This window comes from Myotis daubentonii, chromosome 2 (genome assembly GCF_963259705.1).
Source record: "Myotis daubentonii chromosome 2, mMyoDau2.1, whole genome shotgun sequence".
Lineage (NCBI taxonomy): Eukaryota > Metazoa > Chordata > Mammalia > Chiroptera > Vespertilionidae > Myotis > Myotis daubentonii.
In genome coordinates, this window is record NC_081841.1 from 67207252 (window position 1) to 67227814 (window position 20563).

The window sequence follows — 20563 nt, forward strand, 5'->3', positions numbered from 1 at the left end:
TCATGCTACCCACTCCTGTTCATGGAACCTTTATATAATCAGGTCTATGTGAACATCCAATGTAGAAAGTTAAAGGTGAGCTGCTCTGGCTTAAGGAAGGGAACCCCACACTGCCAGTCTCCTCACCCGTTCAAGGGCCCCAAGTCTCCTCCACAGAAGCCTGTAGGCTCTGGAGAGCGTTTGAAAACTGAAGGAACTGGGGCCTTGAATCCTGACAGACCTGGGTGTGAGTTTCCAGCTCTGTCACTTTCTAGCTAAGTTGTCCTGGGCAAGTCACCTTTCCCTAAGCTTCAGTTTCCCATCTGTAAAACCGGGAGAACGCTACCTCATTCCCCAATGCCAGGATTTCAAATAACATGTGAAAGTCGCTAGTACACAGTAAACATTCAATAAAGTGTCCAACTTCGTTACCAATCCTCAGACACCCCTTTTAATTCCTTTTAAAACATTTTCCCAAGGATAGAGAACAGAATGTCCTATGTAAACAGTTCTCTCGGGGCTACAAATATTGCATTTCTAATGAAGAGCTACGTGAGTCAAAATATTTTCTCTATTTATCACTGTTCTTTGAACAATCTGTTTTAAAAAAGAAAACCACCATGACGACGAACATCCTCCTAAAACATTATATTTTCCAGTGAGCACAGACTCAGATCCCTCCCTGCTAAGATCCATTAGCAACTGCCGTCCAGTCTTTATCCTTGTCCACAGGCACAAGGGCAGTTCCCTCTCCTCAGCACCAGCCCCCCGGGCCCCTAGGCTCCAGTCTCTTCCCCCTTTTGCTTCACCTGGAATCCCTACCCCCCTCACCAATCTGCCTGGTAACAGTCAAAGCTCTGTTCAAGCATCAGCTGCCCTGAAAAGCCTTTCTCAGCTGGACCAAGCATCCTAGAGGCCAGGCCTGCTTCAGCGCTTTTGCCACCACAGTGATGGTGCCTAAAGAGGAGGTCCGTGATCTGCTCTGTATCCTTCCACACAGATTCTGCTAGACAACAGGAGCTCAGTAAATGTGTTGAACAAATATGTAAATGAATTTAAAAGGACAAATTTGGGTTAATGACTCAAATCTATCAGTGACCAAGATACCATTTTGGATCCTTCATTTACTTCATCTATAAAATCGATTTGTTCTTGGCCCCAACACGGGAATGTGAATAACATGTCACAGAGTTTTTGTATAGCTTAAAGGAGAAACATTTGTAAAGGGCCTAGCCCGGTGCCTGGCATATAATAGGTACTCAATGAACAGGAGTTTCTTTTCTTTCATTTTCCCACCCTCGTTGCTCGCGTTGAATAGCTTACCTAGAGCATGAGACCAAGATTAAGTGCCCTCGCAGTGCTGAAAATACAAGTGGTTGTATTTCATAATAAAATGTTCCAAAATTATTCTTAAGTAGAAAGTATCTGTTCCTATTTTGTGCACTGATGGTGGGAATGTAAATGGAAAAGAGTATGGAAGTTTCTTAAAAAAAGAAAAAAAAAGAAAACTAGAACTACTGTATAATCCAGCAATCCCACTTCTGGGTATATATCCAAAGAAAATAAACTCATTATCTCCAAGAGATATTTACACCCCTATGTTCACTGCAGCTTTATTCACAATAGCCAAGGCATGGAAACAACCTAAGGGTTCATAAATGGATACATGGATAAAGAAAACAAACATGCCCTAACCAGCTTGGCTCAGTGGATAGAGCATCAGCCTGTGGACTGAAGGGTCCCAGGTTTGATTCTGGTCAAGGGCATGTACCTTGGTTGCGGGTACATCCCCAGTAGGGGGTGTGCAGGAGGCAGCTGATTGATGTTTCTCTCTCATCGATGTCTCTAACTCTCTATCCCTCTCCCTTCCTCTCTGAAAAAAAAAAAATCAATAAAATATATATATTTAAAAAAAAGAAAACACACACACACTCATACAAAATCCTCCCACACACACCTGCACACACACACACACACACACACACATACACACACACACACCATTCAGCCATAAAAAAGGAAATCCTGCCATTTGCTACCATATGGATGAAACTTAGCTTTATGCTAAATGAAATAAGTCAGAGAAAGACAAATACTGCATGACTTACTTACATGTGGAATCTAAAAAAGCTGACCTCAGAAACAGAGTAGAACGATGGTTACCAGGAGATGGGGCGTGGGGTCAATGAGAAGGTATTGGTCAAAGGGTACAAACCTCCAGTTATAAGATGAGTAAGTTCCGAGGAGCTCATGTACAGCATGGTGACGATGGTTAACAAAACTGCATTATGTGCTTAAATGTTCTCACCATCATAACAACAAAATAATAATTATGTGCGGGAAGGGTGTCTTAACTAACCTTATGATCATTTTATAATACACGTGTGTATCAAAGCACCACATCCTATACTTTAAAAGCATACACAATTATATCGCAACTAGAGGCCCAGTGCATGAAATTCATGCATGAGGGGCTGGGGAGGGGGGGGGTCCTCCCTCAGCCCAGCCTGCACCCCCTCTAATCTGGGACCCCTTGGGGGATGTCTGACTGCTGGTAGTCGGACATCCCTCTCGCAATCCGGGACCACTGGCTCCTAACTGTTCTCCCCTGCCGGCCTGATCGCCCCCAACTACTCCCCTGCCTGCCTGATCATCCGTAACTACTCCCCTGCCGGCCTGATCCCTCTTAACTGCTCTCCCCTGCAGACCTGATCGCTCCTAACCACCTTTGCCTCAGTCCCCCGCCACCATGGCTTTGTCTGGAAGGATGTCCAGTCTATCCGGTCTAATTAGTATATTACCCTTTTATTAGTATAGATACCGCTGGGAAAAAGTATCTGTTCCTAGGACTCTGGCTTTCTCTTTGAATTATAGACTCAGTTCATATTCATCAGTTTCTGCATGGTTGGCATACGTAGAATTTGTCTCCAAAATCACTGATTAAAGAACCTTTTTTGTGTGTGTGTGATCTGTGTTCTGTGGGGACAAAAAGAAAAGACACCATGTATAACACAGTATTGGTTTAAACAAACAACTTGATCTAAGTATGGTATTTAAATCAGAACTCTTCACACTGCCTGTTCTTAGGAGCTGTTACTAGTTTTGCAGATTTAACATTGCATTTTGTTGGTGCTTTGCTTTTCTCACCCTGGTGTGTTTATATTTCCTCACTTTTTTAAATCCCAGAAAAGGCTGTTTTGCCTTATTTTTTTAAAAGAAGGGAATCTTTATTGTAATGCAGGATGAATTATAAAATGATTGGAAAGTTTTCCACCAGAAAAATGTCCCATTTTCTGATCACGCGTGAGTCCCTAGGATGATTATGGCTCCCCTTGGATGTAGCAGAGCCTTTAACCATGGCACAAGGTCTTCCACGATCTGCCCGCCCGGCCTGCGCTCTCCCTTCCCGCGCCCTCCCCCTCTCCAGCCACACTGAATTCCTTTTGTTCCTCAAGGGCAATATGCTCCCTCACGACCAGGTCTTTGAACATGCTATTCACTGCCTTGCTTTCTCCCTCTCACCTGGCTGCTTCTGTTTATCTTTTTGGCATCAGTCTGGGTAAGCCCTTCCCCTCTACAGAACCCCTCCCCTCTGCAGGGACAATCACATCTGTATTTATTGAATGATCTTCCACCCACCCCTCAGACTGTCAACTCCACCAGGGCAGGGGCCAATCTTTTACCTCCATATGCCTAGGCCAGCACATGCCACAAACCATATCGGGCATTCAACAAATGTGCGCTGAGGAAATTAAATCAATCCTGTCTAGACAAGCACAGAATGTAACTAACTATCCTTGGAGACATGTCACTTAACTTTACGGCTCTCAGTCTTCACTTACTGCAGCATTCAACACGGTTAACCATGCCCTCAGCAAGGAAAGAGTTAACACGTCAAGCGCCCAATCAGTCACCGGTGACTGACACTGTGCTTTCCTTCCATCCGGAAGACAAAGCAGGCTGGGCGCTTAGCGTGTTAACACGGCCAGTCTGTCCTGTTCTGTTCACTCCTGGCTTATCTCTGGGAACACCTGCAGTCACAGTAAGGACCCTTACCACACTGAGCACTCAAGTGCTGAAATGTGCACTAGTTAATGACGTTCCTTTGTGCCCCCGAGTCAGCGGTCGGGATGTACCGAGCCGAGAGCACTAAGGTAAACATGAAGATTCAGGACGTGCACCTGGTGCCTAGGGTGGGCCGGCACCCTGGCTGGTCGCACAGCCTTGAAGAACTCTGCACTGCCAACACTGGAGTTGTCGTCCCCGGGTGGAGGCCCAGCTGGAGAGAAACGTGCATCTGCGGGATCCTCACCGAGGGAGAAGAAAGCCTATGCTGACTTCTCTCCTCTTTGCCTACATATAAGGCGCCCCTCCCCCCAAAATGCATACACACTTTAACAGCTGGTAACTCACTCCACGTTCACTCCTTTTCAGGTTTAACTGATTTGAAATAATGGCTGAAGCCAACTAAGCTTTAAACAAAGAACATTTGCCCAAACGTGCCGCGGGGCCTTTTCTTATGGAGACATGTAAAAAATAAAGTTTATGGCACAAACCGGCAACAGCCGACGCATTGAGGGGGCACAAATACCGAACAAAACGATTCTTGATGTTTGCGATTCCACTGCTTGGAGTTATCAGCAGTGCCTGGACCAGAATAGGCATCAGTTTGAAAACAGGCATTGACACACACACACACAAAACTATTCATTTCTGTAAAATCTTTTAAATTTTGAAAATGAACTGTATATCACGGAAGCATGGAACAGATTGTAGAATCTCAGAGGGCAGGCGGGGGAGGGAGGGTGGGTAGGAATTAATCAACCAAAGGCCTTGTATGCATATATGCATAGCCCATGGACACAGACGATAGGGTGGTGAAGGTCTGGGGTGGGGGGGCAGGGGCGGGCTGGAGGGGGTCAAGGGGGAAAAAGGGGGGCCTATGTCATACTTTCAACAATAAAAATTTATTTTAAAAAAAGAATAAAAATAAACAGATAACGAACTGTATGTCAATAAACAACTTTATAATCATTCATTCAAAGTGCGTATACATTTCTGGGCACACCCTGTATGTCACTATCCTGCTGTTCCTGTGCTGCATCCTTTGCTGAGTAACTCTCAGCTGGGAGTGTGACTTTATGCTGAGTCATTAGTGCTTCTGGCAGTTCCCAAGGGGGTGGTCATGGGACCCTGAAACAGCCTCCTTCTTGACCTGTGGCCCTTCCTTGATGACTGCGATACCACGATACCACGCTGTTTCCTCCTGCCTCTGACTTCCTTTCAGCCCCCTTTGCTGGCTTCTATCTCTGCCAGCCTCTAAATGACATAAGGTCCTGCAGCTCTAATTCTGGCCTTTTATCTCCACGCTCTAGCCAGTGATGGCGAACCTTTTGAGCTCGGCGTGACAGCATTTTGGAAAACCCTAACTTAACTCTGGTGCCGTGTCACATATAGAAAATTTTTTGATATTTGCAACCATAGTAAAACAAAGACTTACATTTTTGATATTTATTTTATATATTTAAATGCCATTTAACAAAGAAAAATCAACCAAAAAAATGAGTTCGCGTGTCATAGGTTCGCCATCACTGCTCTAGACTATTTTATTAGTCCCAGGGCTTTCAATATCATCTCTATGTTGATGATTCTCAATTTTACTTCTGCAGCCCAACCGCTCCCCCAGACTCCACACACACACCCACTGTCTACTGGACATCCCCATTGTATGTCTACAATGGAGATGTCCATTGTTTGAAATAAGGATTTCAATGTTATAAAAAACTGCCTAAATCAGAGCTCTTGATTTCACTCCAAGCATGTTCTCTTCTAGTTTTTCCCATCTGGGTAAGTAAAGCCTGATACTCTCAGTTGCCCACGTGTGAATCCTAAAGGTCTTCCTGGCTTTTCAATTTTTTCCTGCCCACCCACCTTCCAATCTGTTAGCAAGTACTGTTGGTTTTATTTCCAAAACAAATCTCCAGAAGTGGGATCCCTCCACTTCTCCCCTTTTCTGATCTATATCACCATCGCCATTTGCCTGGATGACTCTAATTGGATCATTCTCCCTGCCTCTATACTGGCCCCTAAGTAATCCTCAATCCGCAGCCAAAGTTATCTTTTTTCAGACCTACATCGGACTACATCATTCTGCTTGAAACCCTTCGATTCTATTCTCAGAACAGAATTCAAACTCTCCATGTTTGATTGGCTTCTAAGGCACCCTCTGAACTGTCCCCACACACCTCCCCCTCCACCCAGCACCTCTCCCCCGCTCAGTGGGCTGTAGCCCCTCTGCTTTCCTTTCTTTCCTTTTTTTATATGTTTTATTGATTTTTTACAGAGGGGAAGGGAGAGGGATAGAGAGTTAGAAACATAGCTGAGAGAGAAACATCAATCAGCTGCCTCTTGCACACTCTCTACTGGGGATGTGCCTGCAACCAAGGTACATGCCCTTGACCGGAATCGAACCTGGGACCCTTCAGTCCACAGGCTGACGCTCTATCCACTGAGCCAAACCAGTTAGGGCCCTCTGCTCTCCTTTCTACAGAGCACAGCACACCTTTCCACCTTCGGGCCACTGTGCTCACCGCCTGCCTCTCCACTTTGAACCAGTGGATTCTGTAGAGCCTGTCAACACATTTTGTACATTTAGAAGTACATGTTCTTAAAACTCTAAACATGACCCAGCCCAATTAAATGTTTGTAAAGGCCAGAATGAGGTATTTTCCCAACTTATCTTTCTGCTTCTTCATAAATAGAAGGGAACTTACCAGTAACAAATGATAAACCCGCTAGGCTTCTCTCTAGTACAGTAAGATTATCCTTCTGAGCTCCTACGGGTAACAGACAAAAAACAAAAATGTTCCCCAGTGGAGCAACCTATATCTGAAATTTAACTCCATGTGCACCTAGTGTTATTATTAAGGTATAAATAAGTTTATCTAAATAAAACTGATGGCAAAGCTCCTGTGGAATTACCACATGTTAAAATGACCTGTGCCCCGTGTCCCAGGTCTCTACACTTTCACAGGGTGAATACCCCACATACACATTAAGAGAATTTTAGTGGTTGGGCTCAACCGAGTTACCAACAATGGCAAGAGAGTGGATACTTAATAGGGCCTGGAAATTAAAGTTAAGATACCTTCAACAGTCTATCTACATGTGTCTTCCCAAAACCTGCGTGTTTCTGAACCACTCACATCAAGAATGATTAAGCAAGCCTACTGCCTTCATCTTAAACCTGTGCAACATTCCTGAGTATGGAGAGAGAGAGGAGAGAGAGAGAGAGAGACTTAAAATTGAGGGGTTTCAGATCTGTTTTAACTTTTTTGGGGGGAAAGACTTCATCACATGAAGAAAGAGAAAGGCTTCTCTCTTTTTATATTCTCCAAATAAAATTATTTGGAGAATTATTCTTGTGCTGTTCAAGTAAAACCAGGGATATTTACTTAAACTCTGCTTAACGGAGGTGTGTGTATATCCTATATTTACTCTCTCTTCCTTAGAGACATGTTTGGTTAGGTTTGGGGGGCTGAGGGGGAGGAAAGAACCACCTCAGACCTGTCAGTGAATAGCTGAATGAGGCCCTTTCCTGCCTGAGACGCACCAACTTCCCTGCTGCCTCCTCCTCCACTTCGGGAGCGTACCTGAGCTGTGGCATAATGGGTCCTCCACGTCTACCTCTCCAAGTTACCGTATTACTGACCATAAAATAGTTGCAGCCAAAAAATTTACATTGCCAAAAGACAAGTTCATTTTCTTGAGAGACTGAAGTACTTACTACCTACGATATGTGTCACTATGTAAAGTTACACATAAAGTTACATACATCATATGTAACTATGTAGAAATATACATAGAAATACACATCCTATACAATATACTTATACAATATAACATATTATATACTACTAGAGGTCCAGTGCACTGGTGGGGTCCCTCAGCCTGGCCCGCGCCCTCTTGCAATCCAGGACCCCTCGGGGGATGTCGGACTGCTGGTTTTGGCTGGATCCCTGCAGGCCAGGCTGTGTTGCAGCAGCTGCGCTTGCCAGCCGTGAGCCCAGCATCTGGAACCCATCGGTCAGCTCCCACTGTGGGAGCGCACTGACCACCGGGGGCAGCTCCTGCGTTGAGCGTCTGCCCCCTGGTGGTCAGTGTGTGTCATAGCGACACGTCAACCAGTCGCTTAGGCTTTTATATATATAGATACTGTATAAAAGCATATGTGCATTCACGTTTCACTTGCCACATACAGAAAGTCTCTTCAACTTTGACCCGTAGAGTGTGTGTCACATATAAGCAGGTACTGGCCTTGGACACAAAGATGGGCAAAGCCTGGTCCCTGCTCTCCAGGTGCAACGTATAGATGGAAGATGCTCGGAAGAGGAGCGTGGGATTCTAACTCTGCCCCGGGGACTAGGAAAAGGCTTTCAGGAGGAGGTACCATTTACAAATAAGCCTCAGTTAACTGAGTAAATGATCAAATCGTCTGTCACAGCCACACCTGCTGTGTTCGTAATACACCTGTGCACTTTGTCAGAAAGGAGTCTTAGGTATGCATTTGGGTAACTGTCCGTTCCTGTGATGTAGCTGTGCTTCATAATGTAGGTCTAGTTTCCTCAGAGAGATTCCTGTCAGAGAAAGTAAAAAACTTGGAAAGCAACTAATTGAAAGCTCTTTGTTTAAACAAATAGAAGAGTTACTTAGGTGGTTTCGTCTGGTGAACTCCGTGATAGGGTAAGCCCTCCAAATATGTGAGCGCTGTTGTTAATGCCTCCATACCCCACCAGAAAGGCCGTTATCTTTAGCTCTGGGTAAATTCATGATAAGTCTGTGGGGCCAGTTTGAAGGCAACGTGTTTGAAGTGGCCACACTTTTCCTGACGCAGTGAAGACTAAGCCCTCCGGTGTGAAGTTATGTATGTGAAAGGTCACAGACTAGAAATTTTGTACTTTAAACACCTGACACGCAGCGATAAGAAACATTTTGAATGTACAATTCATGCCTGTTTTATTTTAACACATACTCAAATGAGGACTTACAAACCGCTCAGTAAACTGCTATACTGCATTCCATCGAACTGCTAAGAAGTTAGGGAGCATATCAATGGTTTCAAATCACTAGACAGGAAGATTTCATTTAATCCCCTCCCCCTCACCCAAAAGCATGTTGGTATTTAATATATTTAAAAAATTTTTTACTTTAAAATTCTTTTTATACTTTCTTGCTTTGTACTCTTAGAGAAAGGGAAATTCTAACTATGCAAACGAAAAGAAGGAAACAGCTAATGGCCGTTATCATCTCTCAACTCCAGATCCTGCCGTCACCACTGTTACCTCCAGACACACATGTTCGCTGATTAAGAACAGAAACCAAACACCTTTGGACGCTGCTCCGTAAATGTGCAGTGGGTCCCGACCAGCTCTCTGTAATTGTGGACTAACAGTTCCTAACATATCGGTCTATGTCCAATATTTTACAACTTTCCCTTCACCATGCTGGCATTAAGTGCATAGAAAATATAACATATTTATATACATAATTTTGAAAAGATCAATTTAATGTTCAAGCTGTACATAAAGGAGAAATAAAAGGAAGGCAACTTCTAATAAAAAATGATATCAGTATGCAAAAATTTGGGCATGGTCCAGTAGACATGATGAAAAAATCAGATGCTCTGCATATAAACATAACCAATGCACACAGACACTAGGGGGAGGGGGAGACCTGGGGGTGGGGGAGGCCCGGGGGGAAGTCAATGGGGGGGGAAAGGAGACATATGTACTACTATTTGTAATACTTTAAACAATAAAAAAAGAAAAGGGGCACTAGATTAAAAGTAAAAAAAAAAAAAAAAGAAAAATCAGATGCTCATATCTATATGATCCTCCCTCTGTATCGTGGGTGATTGGTTCTAGGACCCCTGAGGATAACAAAATGAGAGAATTCTCAAGCCCCTTATATAAAATGGTGTAATATTTTCATATAACCTATATATTCTCTTAAATACTTTAAATCATCAAGATTATTTATAATACTTAATACAATATGAATGCTATGTAAATAGTTGTTTAAGGAATAATAACAAGAAAACAAAAGTCTGTATATGTTCAGTACAGATGCAGCCATGGTAGGCCTAACTATGCAGGACACATCAGCAACAATGTAACTCTCCCTCCCACCCCCCCCACCCCCCGCCCCCGCCGAATATTTTTGCTCTGCAGTTGGTTGAATCCAGGAATGCAGAACCCGAGGATAAGGAGGGCTGACTATACCTGAGAATCACAGTGAATGCATCTGTTACAAATGCAGGCTAATTCAGCTGTATGGTCACTGGTGTCAGAATTTTATGAATGTGAAATACCTCTCAGTAAAGTTCAGAGAAAAACAAAAATCAAAATTTTCCTTTTTATCTAGTTACATTCCTGAAAAGTTTAGTATATATTAAGACTGTGGAGGGGAAGTATTTTTGTGTTTGTACATAAAACAGAGTATGGTTTTCAGCTCAGATCATTGTAAGCTGGTCTTTCCTCTATGGAGGGCATTAAAAAATGTAGGGGCAATTTTTCACTATGCATGTGCCTTGCTATTCTGTGCCTTGCTAACAAGATCAGGAGGATACATCAAGGAATGGACCCCCTACTTACGTGGCCTAAAACTCCTCTCAATTCCCAAAGGTCCCTCTAGGGGGGGCTACTGCTCTTAATGAGAACCACTGTTTTCAGAAGAAGGCAGTTTGTTGGACGGTGTTCTGTCTGTCCTGTGGGTGTGTAAACCAGAACCTCTGCCTTCTGTCTCACAGCCCAAGAGTTTTGCATTTAGAAAAAAATTAGGTTTATGAAAAAAAATGGAATTCAAACTGCTTTGGATGAAACTGTGAATACCAAAAAGGGTTCAAGAAATTCCACAGATCACTCACCAAAAACAAAAACAAGCCCTAGCCGGTTTGGCTCCGTGGTTAGAGTGTTGGCCTGTGGACTGAAGAGTCCCAGGTTCGATTCTGGCCAAGGGCACATGCCCGGGTTGCGGGCTCGATCCCCAGTAGGGGGTGTGCAGAAGGCAGCCGATCAATGATTCTCTCTCATCATTGATGTTTCTGTCTCTCTCCATCTCCCTTTCTCTCTGAAATCAATAAAAATATATTTAAAAACAAAACACAAACATTTAATATAGGCTTTTGCTTGGATGATAGAGGATACTTGTCAACTTTTTCAGAATCACAGGGGTTAGGGGCAAGATGTGTGGAAGAGGGTAGGCAACAAAAAGATAACTGGAGAAAATTTTCTCTACAGCAAAGAGATTTAAGGGTTTATTCACTATTGGCACAAGACAGACTAGTTCCAATCACCCCCTCTGTCATTTACAAACTATAAACAATTCGTTTTTATCTCAGTTCTTCACATGTTAATATGGGGGTAATGATGGTATTCCATACTATCATGAACATGATTAAGTGAAACATAAATGTAAAGTGCCAGGCAAATAGTAAAATCACTTGATGTTTGTTGGCTGTCATTATTTTTTTTTTTTGAAGTTTCAAATGCCACTTGTATCTAGACTATTTCTGTTTAGATATATTTGAGATTTGAAATAAAAATGGCCCTAGCCAGTTTGGCTCAGTGGATAGTGCGTTGGCCTGTGGACTGAAGGGTCTGGGGTTCAATTACGGTCAAGGGCAGGAACCTTGGTTGCAGGCCCCTCCCCGGTCTGGGCCCTGGTCAGGGCGCATGCAGGAGGCAATCAATCAATATGTTTCTCTCACATCGATATTTCTCTCTGTCTTTCCCTCTCTCTCCCACTCTCTCTAAAAATCAATGGGAAATTATCCTCAGGTGAGGATTAAAAAGAAAATGGTTACTAGGTATAAGCACAGAGGATATTCTGTCTCCGTTTTCTCTTTTAAATTATACTACAAACAGGATAAATCTAAATCATCCTGTATTATAAAAGCCCAGCAACCATAACGGCAGAATGACCAGGATGACCACTCGACCAGTCACTGACCACCTCTTGGTCCCTTTCCCCAACCGGCAGGCTCTGATCGCTGGCGGCAAACGGGGACCCGGGGTGGGTGGTGGGGGATGTGGGTGGCACCAGGCCAAGGCCCCTGCCCCGCTGGTCACCCCACACACAGAGGGCGACTGGCGGTGGGGGTGGGGCCGGCGAGCAGGTGGGAATGGCCAACCTTTCAGTCCCTCCCCCAACCATCAGGCTCCCATCACCAGATGGGAAACAGGGAACCAGGGTGGGTGGCAGCTGGGGGTGGAACTGACTAGCGAGCGGGCGGATGGGGCTGACCTCTTGGTCCCTCCCCCACGCCCGCAGGCTCCGTAGCCAGGATGGTGAACAGGGAATCGGGGTGGGTGGTGGCAAGGGGCGGGGCCAGCTGCTGGCAGCTGGGGAAGATGGCCCTGATCGCAGGCTAGGCCTGGGGACCGTACCCACGCTAGATTTCGTGCGCCGGGCCTCTAGTTTCCTTATAAGAAAACAAAAAGAGCAGTGTCTTAAAAAACAAAACACCTGAATAATTATAAAACAAAGCCAATATCCAAAAGGATGTTTCAGGGGGAAAATTTGCATTTCAAGTTAAACAAGGGGAAAGACTTGCTCAATCAGTGTAGCTTTAAATCACAAACATGTGTATTACAGCTGCAATTCCTAGATTTTAGTGGTTTTCTTGATATTCATTCCTCAATATGTCCCCATCTTTTACATCACAAAGAGCATTTATACAGGCTCTCAAGCAAACTGGCTTTATGACCACACTTGAGAAATGAGGATCACAGAAAACTAAGTGTTGTGGCAAAATTTAACATACATGCCCCACCCCCCTAGAACAAATTGCAGCCAAAAATCTACACAGTTGAGGGCAGTAGACAATGAGAGATCAGTGTATGTGAACACAGTATGTGCCTCTTAGGAGCAGGAATCTAAGCCAAATCTCAGGAGACTTTTGAGCATCTGAAATTGTATAAAGATTCCTGGCAGAGGAATTAAATAAATATCTGTTCAATGAATACATGAAGGTGAGAGCACTTGGGGAGGAAAGCATGAGAAATAAATTCTTTTTTTAAAATAATAAATTCTTCCTTACATATTAAACACAGTGAAAAATTGATAGTACAGTAATCTTCCATCATCATCATCATCATCATCATCATCACCTCAGCACAAGATCTATCCTCTTAGAAATTGTTAAGCATATATTCCAGTATTATTAAATATAGGCACTATGTTTTACAGTAGATCTTTTAGATGCATTCATCTTGTATAACCAAAACTTTGTACCCTTTGACAAATACTACAGTAATCTTTCAAACCATTAAGGCCAGTATTGATTTACGAGTGGTATAAGATTTAGAGTTGTTTTTTTCTTAGCATACATTTCTCCTGAGATTATAAATCAATACAATTCTTTTGGAAGGCAATTTGGTTACATGTATCAAATACATAAAACTGCTTCAGACCCAGTAATTTCCTTTTTGGAAATGTATCCCTAATAGCAGCTAATGTATCCCTAACAGTAGCTCTTATGTAGTGCTTATTATGTGCCAGGAGTTATTCTAACAACCCAGGGTCACAGAATCTAGAAGTTGAACTTGGACTCTTTGGTTCCAAAGCCTGTGCTCTGTCAACTTTTGCTGTCTTAGCTACAAAGATGTTCACTATGACATTGTTTATAACAGGAAAAGTTTAGACGCAAACTAAAAGTCCATCAGTGGGGTATGAGTTAAATAAGCAATAGTACATCTATCGATAGGACACAAAGCAGGTATCAAAAATCAAGTTTTCTCCCGGCTGTCGTGGCTCCGTGGTTGAGCATCGACCTGCGAACCAGGAGGTCACAGTTCAATTCCTGGTCAGGGCACATGCCTAGGTTGCAGGCTCTATCCCCAGTAGGGGGCATGCAGGAGGCAGCCAATCAATGATTCTCTCTCATTATTGGTGTTTCCATCTTTTTCTCCCTCTCCCTCCCTCTCTGAAACCAATAAAAATACATATTTTTTAAAATACCAAGTTTTCTAGATAACATGTTTTCATGGACAAACAAGATGTGTGGCTCAGTGGGAGAGGGGAAGGCACGTGTTATCTTTGGATGGTGAGATTTTAATTTTCTTTTTGGTGCTTTGTTGTATCTTCCAAATTTTCTAAATGAACTTGAATTTTTGTACCCAGAAAAATATTACTAAGGCATTTCTCTCGCCCTAGCTGGTTTGGCTCAGTGAATAGAGCATCAGCTTGTGCATCGAAGGGTCCCAGGTTCGATTCTGGTCAAGAGCAGATGCCGGGGTTGCGAGCTTGATCCCTAGTAGGGAGTGTGCAGGAGGCAGCTGATCAAGATTCTCTCTCATCACTGATGTTTCTCTCTCTCCCTCTCCCTTCCTCCCTGAAATCAATAAAAATATTTTTTTAAAGAAATTTCTGTCTAGATCAGCACAGCCCATCAAAATATAGTTACATGTGTAATTTAAAATGCTCTAGTAACCATAACCACATTAACAAAGGTAAAAAGGAACAGATGAAATTGTGTTTCTTATTTAAACTACATATTAAAATATTATCATTTCAATATTTAATCTATATAACCTATTAATGGAGTAATTTACTTTTCTGTACTAAGTCTTCAAAGTGACTTCAGGGCATCTCGGTTTAGTATAGTCACATTTCAGCTGCTCAATTACCAAGTGGCGAATGGGTGGTGTAATGGACAACACAGCTACAGGTCTTTGGCGGAAGCTGTACTCTCACATCAAATGTGCCCAAACCACGAACCCGAAACCCTTCACTCACAACCTCCGTGGACATGTAACCATCTACACCCGTGTCAAGCTGCTTCTTTAAAGAGAAAAGACGTGCTTGGGCAACAGGTAAAGCTGAGTTTGAACCCTCCCTCTAACACTTGTCAGCTGTGTCATTTTCAGCACGTTAACGTCTCTGTGTCTCATTTCCCCTGCTCTATAAATGAGGATAATGCCTACTTTCAGTTGTTGAGATTGAAATAATGTATTAAAATACCTAATACATAGAAAACACTTGATAACAGAGATTTTTATTATTACTCTTTGACCTTTGCAACCTTCCTTAATCAGATAAAAGGTCCCAGAACTAATTTTTTTTTTTTTGGGGGGGGGGGGGGGGAGGTGGTGGTGTGAAGAGCCAAGCAGTGGGAACCCACAATAAATACATTTGTATTTTAAAGCAGGCTACCTGATGGCAGGGAACAAATGGCACGCATCTTTGCTTGCTTCACACAGTACCTGCCCAGCAAATGCTCATTAAGTAAACATAGATTCCTGAATATGTACCAGGTATCCTGCTACACAAGGGGCATTAGGAATTTTTAAAAAGGGGCAGGGAGAGAAGCTTCCTTAACTGAATGGAGGGATGAACCAATGACCATTGTACTTTTACTGATTTTTCTCAACTCACTTGCCAGGTTGTTTTGCTTGTTTGTTTTGAGTTGCTTCTCTCGTTTTATGTAGATTTTCTTTTACTATGGCATTAGGTAGTGGGGTTTCTCCAAAAGATTCAACTGAAATATGGTCAGTCTACTACGTCTGAATCTAGGTGAAGGGTATACGTGCATTCAACTTTTTTCAAACACTTCAAAATTAAAAACTGAAAAATATAACAGAAGTCAATTATTATGACATGCATCAATGGTTTTATAACATCACTGTTTATAAAAAAAGATCAGAAACTATACTGATGCCCGAAAAAGGTGAATGACTAAGAAAATCCAGACAACCCAATGTATAAAATACTATATAGCAACCAATTCACATCTGCAGATTTTGTCAATTCATAAAAATATGCAATGAAATAATGAGAATGGGGGAGGGGGGGACAGAGTAGAATCCATTACAACAATGAAAATATATAAAATATGCATTTACAAAAATAAAAATAACATATTTGGTGAGGTAGGAATATTACTTCCCCTTCTGGGTAGGTTGCCCATGTTCATAACAGAAAAAGAAAAAATAAACATCACGTACAATAGATCCTGTTTGCTAAGTAAACTTATCTTACACTAGAGGGCAGATTGGCCGGGAGAAACTGCCTATCTAGTGAAGAGCCAACAAAGGAGCCCTGTCCTTAATGCCCCTACTAACCTGCAGAGAGGCAGCGGCCACGGACTCCCAGCTGCCGGTGTGCAGGTTCACCGGCCGCTTGGAATCCAAGAGCAGATTTGGGGTTTTTCTCAAGCTGAGTGAATTACTCAGAACGTGCTCAGCACAAACGTTTGACCACCAGTGTCAGATGCTCTTTTCACAGGATAACTCCTCAGTTCTCTAACCACGGGAACTCGTATAACAAACAACAACAACAACAACAGAAAGCCTGCTGGTCCTGTTACTGGAGAGACAAGAAGATCTTGGTTCTTGTTTTCCTGCGGGAAAGATCTCAGTCAAGAGACAAAGTGTACAAAAGCAGGCAAGAATTTATTGAGCGCGGCAAAAATATACTTAGGAGAGTGAAACAAGGAAGGGCATAGAGCAGCAGTTCTCAACCTGAGGGTCGAGACCCCTTTGGGGGTTGAACGACCCTTTCACAGGGGTCGCCTATGACCATCGGAAAACACATATGTAATTACATGTTGTTTTTATGGTTAATCACCATGCTTTAATTATGTTCAATTTGTAACAATGAAATTGGGGGTCACCACAACATGAGGAACTGTATTAAAGGGTCGCGGCATTAGGAAGGTTGAGAACCACTGGCATAGAGGAAGCAACAGGAGAGCCCAGGCGGGGCTGCCTTGGCTCACTGGGAAGTCAGAGAACAGGGGGCCTTGGAGACAGGTTCAAGGGGGCTAGCGCTGGATTAGCTGCTGCTCCCCATTGCTCCCTGGTTGCAAGTATCATAGGGGTCCCTTAGAGGTTAGCAGATAAGTGGGGGGGAGGGGGGAGGGAATGGCATGGGCATGCTCCTTAGAGGGTGAGTGCCCTGGGACCTTCACTTTTAGGGGTTTTCAAGGCTGAGTGTTGCCTGGGTTTCGGGCTCAATCCCCTGTAGGGGACATGCAAGCAGCAGCCAATCAATGATTCTCTCTCACCACTGATGTTTCTATCTCTCCCTTCCTTTCTGAAATCAACACAAATATTTAAAAAAATAAATAAAGGCCGAGTGTTTAGACGAGGTCTTAGGGGCAGATCAGTAGAATATTCATCAGCTTTATGCTGAGGTACCAAAATGAGATTTAGTCTCTTAATTTGTCTGTCCTTGGGTGTGGTTGGAAAATGGCACTAATCGGATTTCTGTTATCTGTCTCCCTGAGTAGGGCTATTTAAACTATTTACTCTCTGGTTGGGGAGGAGAAGTGCAAACCATTTACTCTTAAGTGTCCTTGGTTTAAGGAAGATAAGATTTATTAGATGGCTGCAAACTGCTGTTTAAGTAACTTAGTTTTTCTATTCTGCTTGTCCTGGAATTTTCCTAGCTTCTTACTATTCTATAATAGTCTATAGTCTGGTATCACACAGGACAGATCAAAATATCTGGCTTGCATTAAGAGACTCCCCAGCTTTCAAGAACACTTTGTGCTTAAAGAAATAAGAATTTACCAAATCTAGTACTTAATCCAGTATTAAAATTAACAACATCCTTCTCACCTTGTGGTTTAAATGATGACCAAACAATAACTCAAGCTAGTTGTGGTCTGACTTTTCTTTATTAATATAATTAGTATTCTTAGATCTTCTAAAATTGCCCCTCTCTAACCTTAGGGGAAATGATTTCAAAAGGTTGAATGCATATGCTAATTCAAGATATGCTTTCTCATGCATCCTACCTCTATAATTTTGGATTATAGAGTAATTCTAGCACCAACTCTTTTGGCAATGTTGTTTTAAAACAAAGGCACCATTATACACATAAGCCCGGGATTTTTATTTATATTTTTGCATTGCACATGAGCAAATGTATATAATACTTCTTTAATATAAACCTTGGGGGGAAAGAATAAGAATAGGGTCATTAAGAGACTCCCAAGGGCTGAAAAGCTCAGAGCTAAAACCTAGGTAGGGTTTGAAGATACAGAATTGAGATCCAAACTGTTTTAGGCATTAGACCAGCGGTTCTCAGCCTGTGGGTCGTGACCCCTTTGGGGGTCAAACGACCCTTTCACAGGGGTCGCCTAAGACCATTGGAAAACACACATATAATTACATATTGTTTTGTGATTAATCACTATGCTTTAATTATGTTCAATTTGTAACAATGAAAATACATCCTGCATATCAGATATTTACATTACGATTCATAACAGTAGCAAAATTACAGTTATGAAGTAGCAAGGAAAATAATTTTATGGGTGGGGGTCACCACAACGTGAGGAACTGTATTAAAGGGTCGCGGCATTAGGAAGGTTGAGAACCGCTGCATTAGACAGACATGAGCAGAGCAAGAACAATGAGCGAGTACAGAAGGTCATGGGGATGGAAAGCCTCAGGTGCCTAGTGGACAATCACTGGGTGGGTGGGACCTTGCCCCCAGGGTAACTTTTCCTCCCCTATGAAAGGTCAGGAGCTTGGGCCCTTTGACCTTTTCTCCTCAGAGATAACATCTATGCCTCAGTTGTCAGGATCAGATAAGCGAGAAAAACAGCCACATCACGACCACCTGCCCTGGTGCCGGCCAACCAGTGTGGAGACCACAACCCCGAAAGGACACACCTGGAAAACTGCTGAAAATTCTATTTCGTTCTTCCCTTGGGACCTCCCCTAAAATGTCCATCCTTAAAACCTTAGGACAGAGGACCCAGGGCGCTCTCGCCCTCGGGGGCACACTCCTGCCTTTCTGTTCCCTTCCCGTCCCTCTTCTCCTCCCTGCCCCAGGCCTGTTACCATTAGCCCCTTCACTCCCAAGCTCCCAGGGCCCTTCCTTTAGCTCTATCACTTGATTCCTGAGCCCATTTCTTCTAGGAATTACTGTTTCGACCTCTGTACTTTACCCCATAAATGTTCTCTTACAGTGTGGGTCTTGCTCTGAATTCTTTCCTAGCCAGAACCTAAGTACCGAGGTTGCTGAACCCAGGTTTGGCCTCACCCACCAGTCAGACACCTGGTGCTGGTTCCTGCTGCCCACAACAAAACTGCATAAACTTGACAAATCTTTTGATTTAAGGGTCAAGTTTTCTTGGTAATCTCTTTGTAGGTACCAGTACAATAAAAGAGGATTAAGAAACAATATCTACCCTGGACACAGACGATGCGGTGGTGAGGGCCTAGGGGGGAGGGGGGGGAGGAAGGGATGGGAGTGAGCTGGAAAAGGTTAATGAGGGGAAAAGGAGGACCTATGTAATACTTTCAACAATGAAGATTAAAAAAGAATAGCTAATAACATTATTTATCTTGCCCCCAAATGTCTGAGCCCTGAAGTACTGATCTCAGAGCCAATCCTGGTTGTAAAACTTATCAACTGGGTGACCTAGGGCAAAATCCTTAATATCTTTATGATTCAACATCCCTGTCTATAAAAATGACAACTACTTAATATAAAGTTATATGTTTATTATACTTAATATATAGTTTCTGAATTAAATCACTAAAGCAATGAAACCACAGACGTGAATGCAGAGGTGGTGCCAATCACTGTTAACGTATTTCTTATCCAGCAACTGTCTTATTCAAATGGATAATTATAAAAACAGCCTTTAACAGTATCAGAGCCACTTTTTTTTCTTTTGCACTTTAAGCATTTGGACTAATTATACAAAGACATGGAAATCTCACCAACAGAACTGCACTGTTTCAGTTTAAAAGAGACCTTTAGACTTGATACTAACAGTCCGAGTCATATTTAAAGAAGTCATCTAAAAGGGAAACCTGAGATGGACTTCCTTGGCAGCTTATCTACAAAAGGAACCAAAAGACACATCCCAGCCAACCAATGTCTGCAAGATCCGAAATGACAGAACACCCCCAACTCCTAGGACTGAATGACTCCGAATGACGGCGGAGACATTCAGCAAAACTCAGGTCGTCCCATTGCTACTCCTCTAACAAGATAAAATTACACAACACACAAAAGCATAAGGCCACCAACAAGCAAGGCGGTGGTGCGCCCGCCAGGAGCGCCTCTGAGGAGCTTCATAGCGAGGGGTCCCGAAGCTAAGGTCTATGTAATAAGTGCAAGCAAGGTTTGGAAAGGCGCACGAGACGGACCCTACCTTTCACAGACTTCCCAATACTGTGTAAGTGAGTGATAGAACTGTAGTTTTGGGCAACATTCTTCAAAAACGTTTCCATCTCTTCCTGGTGGTGGTAGCTGAAATCCAGCGCGGCCACCAAGGGCAGCAGCAGCCCTAGCCAGAGGCGGGCGAAGTCCATGTTCTAGAGATGAATAAAAAGGATAATCAAGCTGAGACCCGGCATGGAAGGGGATGGGGCGGGTGGGGAGCTGGTGTGGACTTTACGAGCACGGGGCACTGACAGTCTAGCGTCAGATCTCCCGACACTACCGTTCCCTTCTGCCTAAGGAGGCAAAAGTTGGAAGCAACAGCTTCGGGAGTTAGTGCAACCGGAACACGGGCACAGCCTGGGGTGCCTTCCATCCCGCCACCCGCTCCTCCCTC

General features: G+C 43.3%; 1 protein-coding gene across 2 annotated transcripts in view; it reads right to left on the reverse strand.

Annotated features, from left to right (window-relative positions):
- CPM (carboxypeptidase M) overlaps window positions 1-20563 on the reverse strand; it is a 73242-nt gene that overhangs the window by 52105 nt on the left and 574 nt on the right. For both annotated transcript variants that reach the window (XM_059683571.1, XM_059683572.1), the window contains exon 2: window positions 20159-20321. In XM_059683571.1, coding sequence (XP_059539554.1) covers window positions 20159-20318 — 160 coding nt within the window. In that variant the 5' untranslated portion in view covers window positions 20319-20321. The remainder of the gene's footprint in view (window positions 1-20158; window positions 20322-20563) is intronic.